Genomic DNA, 7,400 nt, shown 5'->3' with positions numbered 1-7,400 from the left:
AAAAAAAAAAAAAAAAAATCATAGAGAAGAATTTTTTTTTTTTTTTTTTTAAAGACAGAGTCTCTGTCGCCAGGCTGGAGTGCAGCGACGTGATCTTGGCTCACTGCAACCTCCAACTCCCGGGTTCACGCCATTCTCCTGCCTCAGCCTCCTGAGTAGCTGGGACTACAGGCATACGCCACCACACATGGCTAATTTTTGTATTTTTAGTAGAGACGGGGTTTCACCATGTTGGCCAGGAGGGTCTCCATCTCTTGACCTTGTGATCCGCCCGCCTCAGCCTCCCAAAGTGTTGGAATTACAGGCGTGAGCCACCGCGCCCGGCCGAAAAAATATATTTTCTATTCATTAAGTGGAAGTGAAGAGATCATCATAAAGATCTTCACATTGAGAAGGCGGAGGAGGAGGAAGAGGAGGGGTTGGTCTTGGTGTCTCAGGGCTGATAGAGGCAGAAGAAAATCCACATATAAGTGGACTTTCAGTTTAAACCGTGTTGTTCATGGATCAACTGTACTTTGAAAAGTACAGTGCTCCCTCTGGTGGCTGTGGGGGTGCAGGGAGACCAGAGCAGTCTAGATGGTGGTGCTGGGTAGTGGGGAAAGTGGTGGGACTGAGTACTGAGGAGGAGGAGCTGGAGAATACAGGAGAAGGGGGAATTGGGCCAGGTGGGGTGGCTCACGCCTGTAATCCCAGCACTTTGGGAGGCTAAGGTGGGCGGATCACCTGAGGTCGGGAGTTCTACACCAGCCTGACCAACATGGAGAAACCCTGTCTCTACTGAAAATACAAAATTAGCAGGGCATGGTGGCGCATGCCTGTAATCCCATCTACTCAGGAGGCTGAGGCAGGAGAATCGTTTGAACCTAGGAGGCGGAGGTTGCGGTGAGCCAAGATCAGGCCATTGCACTCCAGCCTGGGCAACAAGAGCAAAACTCTCTCAAAAAAAAAAGAAAAAGAAAAAAAAGAAAAGGGAGAATCGGAAGGACTCCAAGGGTTTGGAAAGGGGTTGTGGGTCTTGGAAACGATGGAGTAGGACCTGATTGGCCCAGGGCCTGAGTCTCAAGGCCAGAGCTTCAGAATTCCACTCCTGTGCACTGGAAGAGCAGGCCCAGCGGTCTGGGAAGGCACAGGGCTGCCTGGAGCCATGGAGCCTAGTCAAGGCTTCCGCTGGATCTACCCTCTCCTGCAGCTCCGTGGACGGCCGCATGAGACGCTATGACCTGAGGATGGGCCAGCTCTTCTCAGACTACGTCGGCAGTGAGTGTGGCCGGGGATGTGGGACAGGCAGGGAAGATGGGGGGCCAGCCAGGGGCACCCCAGCCTCACTCACCTATCCGTCCCTCCCCCAAGGCCCCATCACCTGCACCTGCTTCAGCCGGGATGGGCAGTGCACCCTGGTGTCCAGTCTGGACTCCACATTGCGACTCCTGGACAAAGACACAGGGGAGCTGCTGGGCGAGTGAGTCCTTGTGGTGGTGGGGATCCCTTCCCTCCTCTCCCACCTCTGGAGAGGACCAAGCCCCCCGATCCTGTCCACCCTTAGGTACAAGGGCCATAAGAACCAGGAGTACAAGCTGGACTGCTGCCTAAGCGAGCGTGACACACATGTGGTCAGCTGCTCTGAGGACGGGAAGGTGTTCTTCTGGGACCTGGTGGAGGTGAGGTGCCCCCAGCCCTACTTCATACATAGCTTGCCCCGTCTCAGCCCTGTCCTTACCTCAGTCACTCCAGGGCCTAAAGGCTAGGATCTTCTTTTTTCTTTTTTGAGACAAGTCTTGCTCTGTCGCCCAGGCTAGAGTGCAGTGGCGCGATCTTGGCTCACTATAAACTCCGCCTCCCAAATTCAAGCGATTCGTCTGCCTCAGCCTTCTGAGTAGTTGGGATTGTAGGTGCATGCCACCATGCCCAGCTAATTTTTGTATTTTTAGTAGAGATAGGGTTTCATCATGTTGGTCAGGCTGGTCTTGAACTCCTGACCTCATGATCCGCCCACTTTAGCCTCCCAAAGTGCTGGGATTACAGGCCTGAGCCACCACGCCTAGCCCTTTTTTCTTTTTTTGAGATGGAGTCTCATGCTGTTGCCCAGGCTGGAATGTGGTGGCGCCATCTCAGCTCACTGCAACCTCTGCCCCCCAGGGTTCAGGTGATTCTCATGTCTCAGCCTCCCGAGTAGCTGGGATTACAGGCCCCCACCACCACACCTGGCTAATTTTTGTATTTTAGTACAGACAGGGTTTCACTATGTTGGCCAGGCTGGTCTCAAACTCCTGACCTCAAGTGATCCACCCGCCTCGGCCTCCCAAAGTGCTGGGATTACAGGCCTGAGCCACCGCGCCCAGCTTGGGCTAGATGAGAAGGTGAGGCAGGAAGTGCATTCCAGGCAAAGGGAACAGCATATGTTATGGTGTAGAGGTGTGGCCAGTGCATGCGTCAGTCAGGAAACAAAGGCTTCAGGGTGGAGGCAGATGTGGCAAGATCCAGGTCAGGCTGGGCCACAGATGCCAGGCCGAGCAACTGGCACTGACCCCTGGGCAAGGGGGAGCCGACAGCCATGTCTAACCCTGGGTGAGATAGCGCTGTAGTCATTCAAGAAACTGGAGCGACATCTGCGCATCCCTGTGCATGTTTTCAAGCCCTGAGCCCTGTCCTTGACATGTCCCAGCCTGGCGGGGAGTTAGGCCAGAAATAGACCATCCTGGTGTAGTGGGGTCAGAACTGGGGGAATCTCGGCCAAGGAGACATCAGCACTGGGCTTGGCCAGGGGAACTAAGGCCCAGAAGAGGATGGAGGGAACCGGAGGCCCCTGGAGACTTGGCAGACAAGCTCTTGCTTTAGGAACTAAGATAACAAAAATGTTCCACCTATTTCTTGTGGGCCCAGTAGAACAGAAGTTGCATTGGAGGGCAGGCACATCAAGGGACATTTTCAAGGTGGAAAGAGGAACCATGGCTTGCTGGAGGAACTGTTTGCATTGGTTGTGACCAGGGGAAGTGGGGATCATTGGCGCTGCCAAGTGGACAGGATGGAGCCCAGCTTGTGGCAGGGAACACGCAAGCTGCGAGCAAGGCATGCTGCAAGCATGGTAGTGGCAGAATATCAGCGGTCTCTGGACACGGTCTAGAAGCAGAGCCAAGAGGAATGACTGATGGAGGAATGTGTGGTACAAGAAAAAGACTCCCGGCCAGGAGCAGTGGCTCACGCCTGTAATCCCAGCACTTTGGGAGGCCGAGGGGGGTGGATCACGAGGTCAGGAGATAGAGATCATCCTGGCTAACATGGTGAAACCCCGTCTGCACTAAAAATACAAAAATTAGCTGGGCATGGTTATGTGTGCCTGTAATCCCAGTTACTCGGGAGGCTGAGGCAGGAGAACCCCTTGAACCAGGGAGTTGGAGGTTGCAGTGAGCCAAGATCGCACCACTGCACTCCAGCCTGTCAACAGAGCGAGACTCTGTCTCAAAAAAAAAAGAAAAGAAAAAGGCTCCCAAAGCCAGGCGTGGTGGCTCACACCTGTAATCCCAGCACTTTGGGAGGCCAAGGCAGGAGGATCACTTGAGGCCAGGAGTTCGAGACCAGCCTGGTCAACATGGTAAGACCCCATTTCTGTTATTTTAAAAGATGAAAAGTCAATAAAAGAGGCTCCCAAGACATGCCGCCTGAACACCTGGTAGGACAGAGCTACTGAGGGGCTCAGTCTGGGGTAGGTTCATTTTGCAGTGTCCAGGAGGCAATTAGAGGCAGGTGGCTGAAGGTCAGGCGAGAGGTGACTGAGAGCTTCAGGCAGGACTGAGATGGGGGGTGCCCAGGGACCTCAGGAACGAGGGGACAGCCCAGCCACAAATAACCACTCCCTACCCCTCGCTCCACAGGGTGTCCTGGCTCTGGCCCTGCCTGTGGGTCGTGGCGTGGTGCAGTCGCTGGCCTACCACCCCACGGAGCCCTGCCTGCTGACCGCCCTGGGGGGCAGCATCCAGTGCTGGCGGGAAGAGGCCTATGAGGCAGAGGATGGAGCAGGCTGAAGCCAGGGGACCCACCAACAGGACCAAGGACCGAGACACAGATGCGGAAGGACTGCAGAGACCATTTTATTCTAGAGACGTGGCTGACCAAAAAGTAGGGGAGGGGCTGGGTCTGTGAATTAATAAATAGAGGAGGGGTAAGACCTTCCTGGGACAGCAGCTGCTCAGTCCTCGTTCTTCTCATGCATGAAGGCATCTATCTTCTGGGCAAAGGTTTCAGCCACGAGCAGGGGGAAGACCAGGGAAGCGTCGGCATAGACCTGGGTGGGGGGAACCTGGGTAAGCCATGGGACCCACGCCCAAGGTCCCGAAGACCCTGTGCCCCACCCAGTCAGCCCTTACCTTGACAGGCTGTGCATCCACCCGGATCTTGCCCCAGGAGACAGCCTCGTCTGGTCGGGCACCTGAGTCGGAGCCATCAAACTCCTGGGCTGTGTTGATGTAGACAGCATAGTCGGCCCCGTTCCGCTGTGGGGAGAGGAGGGGCACGGCGGGCCCAGTCAGCCAGTCACAGGAGACAGACACAGAGGGAGGACACCATAGCCAAACAGGCTGAGAGGTGTGTCCCAGATGAAGGAAGCCCTTTGCAGACCCTTGCTCCCAGACAGGGCCCCTGTCAATGTCTGGGGTCACTAGAGCTGCTGGGCAACAACGGCCCATGTTTCCCCAGACCCAGCAGCCAGGTGTCAACAACCCTGCCCCATCAGCAAGGCAGGAGCTGCCAGCAACTGTATCCTCAGAAGCCCTCCAAATCCAACCACCTTCCGCCTCCACGGTGCCCATCCTGATCCCTGCATGGTCACCACCGTCCTAGACTGGAGTTCTCACTCACCTGCCACCATTTGTTCACCACATGGCCACCAGGGGGAGCATGGGAACCCGAGGCAAGTCCTCTCCCACCTCCCTCAGGGCAAAGACCAAAGCTGCGCCTCAGCCCTCAGGACCCAGCAGACTGCCTGTGGCACCTCGCCGCATCACCTCCTGGCCCTCACCACTCCACTTTCCCCTCTCCAGGTTCCCAGCTGTTCCTGGATTACTTCAGGCACCCCAGAGCCTTTGCACAGGCTGTTCCCTCTCTTGGGAACTTTGCAATCCAGAAGCTCAATCCTACCACAGCAGCTGCAACTCCTGGCACAGGAGACAACTACATGGCTCCTGAGAGATGCCTCCCCAAACCCCTGCTCCCAGCTCATACTTCCAGAAGCCTCCTTCCAAAACCCCTTGTTGGACAGAACCCCTTTCTCTTATCCCATCATCTAGTATTCTCCGTAGCAATGACTGCCCCGACATGGGTGTCACTTGTTTGCTATCTCCCCTACCAGAACATCAGTCCCAGGGGAGCAGGGATCCTGGTTTGTCTAGTTCATGCTGTCTCCCCAGCGCATGGCATAGGCCTAGCACACAGCACCCCCACTCACCATGAGGTTGGCATTGGCGATGTGGTGCTTGACCACGCCCCCGCCCAGAATGATCATCCCAGTGCCCTTGGCAAAGATGGCCTGCGTGTTGATGAGCCTCAGGTCTGGGGGAAGAGGGTCGAAGTCAGGCCTTGGACTCAGCCGGCCCTCCTCCCCATCTCCTCTGTGGCCCCAGCACCTTACCCTCAACGATGTCCAGGACCAGGCCCGGGTTCTTATAGGAATGGAAGAAGATCATGTCACCCAGCGAGCCGTCTGTAAGTGCGGGACTAAACACAGGGATGTGGTTCTGCAGAGAACATGACAGGACAGTGGCTGGAGCTCAGAGCCTTGTCCCCATGCCACCTGCATCACTATCTGACTGTGGGCGGGGTGCCTAATTTATCTAGGACTGTTTCCTCAATTATAAAATAAGCATAACAGTAACACCTCTCACAGATGAGGCCTATATGAGAAAACCCACAGAAAACACTTAGGATAGTGCCTGGCACATAAAGAACTGGCCTATTAGCTTGCTGAGCTGTTTCTTTCTCTCTCTCTTTTTTTTTTTTTTTTTTTCCTGAGATGGAGTTTCACTCGTTGCCCTGGCTGGAGTGCAATAGCACAATCTTGGCTTACTGCAACCTCTGCCTCCTGGGTTCCAGGGATTCCCCTGCTTCAGCCTCCCGAGTAGCTCGAATTACAGGCATGTGCCACCACGCCCAGCTAATTTGCTTTTTTTTTTTTTTTTTTTTTTAGTAGAGAAGGGGTTTCACCATGTTGGCCAGGCTGGTCTTGAACTCCTGACTTCAGGTGATCCATCCACTTCGGCCTCCCAAAGTACTGGGATTACAAGCATGAGCCACTGTGCCTGGCCCTCTATCTCTTTTTTAAAGAGCCAGCTTGTGGCTGGGCGCGATGACTTGCGCCTATAATCCCAGCACTTTGGGTGGCCGAGGCGGTTGGATCGCCTGAGGTTGGGAGCTCGAGACCAGCCTGACCAACATGGAGAAACCCTGTCTCTACAAAAAATACAAAATTATCCAGGCGTGGTGGCACATGCCTGTAATCCCAGCTACTTGGGAACTTGGGAGGCTGAAGCAGGAGAATCGCCTGAACCCAGGAAGTAGAGGTTGCTATGAGCCAAGATTGCACCATTGAACTCCAGCCTGGGTAACAAGAGTGAAACTCTGTCTCAAAAAAAAAAAAAAAAAAAAAAAGAGCCAGCTTGTGCAACATGGTGAGTCCCCATCTCTACAAAAAAAATTAGCCAGGCATGGTGGCAAGCACCTATAGTCCCAGCTACTCCAGAGGCTGAGGCAGGAGAATCGATTGAGCCCAGAAGCTCAAGACAGCAGTGAGTCATTATTGTGCCACTGCACTCCTGCCTGGGCAACAGAGTGAGACCCTGTCTTGTAAAAAAGAAAGAGTGGGTAGGCTGGGTGTGGTGGCTCACACCTGTAATCCCAGCACTTTGGGAGGCCAAGGAGGGCGGATCACTTGAGGTCAGGAGTTCAAGACCAGCCTGGCCAACATGGTGAACCCCCCCATCTGTACAAAAATACAAAAATTAGCTGGGCATGATGGTGGGCGCATGTAATCCCCGCTACTCAGTAGACTGAGGTGGGAGAATCACTTGAACCTGGGAGGCGGAGGTTGCAGTGAGCTGAAATCACACCATTGCACTCCAGCTTGGGTGACAGAGTAAGACTGTCTCAAAAAAAAAAAAAGAGGGCCGGGCACAGTGACTCACGCCTTTAATCCCAGCACTTTGGGAGGCCGAGGTGGGCGGATCACGAGGTCAGGAGATGAAGACCAGCCTGGCTAACACAGTGAAACGCCGTCTCTACTGAAAATACAAAAGATTAGCTGGGCGTGTCGGTGGGCGCCTGTAGTCCCAGCTACTTGGGAGGCTGAGGCAGGAGAATGGCATGAACCAGGGAGGCGGAGCTTGCAGTGAGCCGAGATCGCCACTGCACTCCAG

The 7,400-nt window shown here is 54.6% G+C and overlaps 2 protein-coding genes across 2 annotated transcripts in view; one reads left to right on the top strand and one right to left on the bottom strand.

The window, feature by feature from the left end:
- Positions 1–4,178, top strand: part of WDR83 (WD repeat domain 83) — a 7,007-nt gene extending 2,829 nt beyond the window's left edge. Inside the window, exons 6-9 of the mRNA XM_017888434.1 lie at positions 1,190–1,257; positions 1,351–1,459; positions 1,544–1,658; positions 3,870–4,178. Coding sequence (XP_017743923.1) covers positions 1,190–1,257; positions 1,351–1,459; positions 1,544–1,658; positions 3,870–4,019 — 442 coding nt within the window. The 3' untranslated portion in view covers positions 4,020–4,178. The remainder of the gene's footprint in view (positions 1–1,189; positions 1,258–1,350; positions 1,460–1,543; positions 1,659–3,869) is intronic.
- DHPS (deoxyhypusine synthase) overlaps positions 4,065–7,400 on the bottom strand; it is a 6,572-nt gene continuing 3,236 nt past the window's right edge. Inside the window, exons 6-9 of the mRNA XM_017888433.1 lie at positions 5,621–5,726; positions 5,438–5,541; positions 4,362–4,487; positions 4,065–4,279 (exon numbers count right to left, since the gene is read on the bottom strand). Of these exons, the coding sequence (XP_017743922.1) occupies positions 4,184–4,279; positions 4,362–4,487; positions 5,438–5,541; positions 5,621–5,726 (432 nt within the window). The 3' untranslated portion in view covers positions 4,065–4,183. The remainder of the gene's footprint in view (positions 4,280–4,361; positions 4,488–5,437; positions 5,542–5,620; positions 5,727–7,400) is intronic.

This window comes from Rhinopithecus bieti, unplaced genomic scaffold (assembly GCF_001698545.2).
Source record: "Rhinopithecus bieti isolate Rb0 unplaced genomic scaffold, ASM169854v2 scaffold_15296, whole genome shotgun sequence".
NCBI lineage: Eukaryota > Metazoa > Chordata > Mammalia > Primates > Cercopithecidae > Rhinopithecus > Rhinopithecus bieti.
Note: the sequence above shows the minus strand (reverse complement) of the source record. Positions and strands in the feature narration are given on the sequence as shown.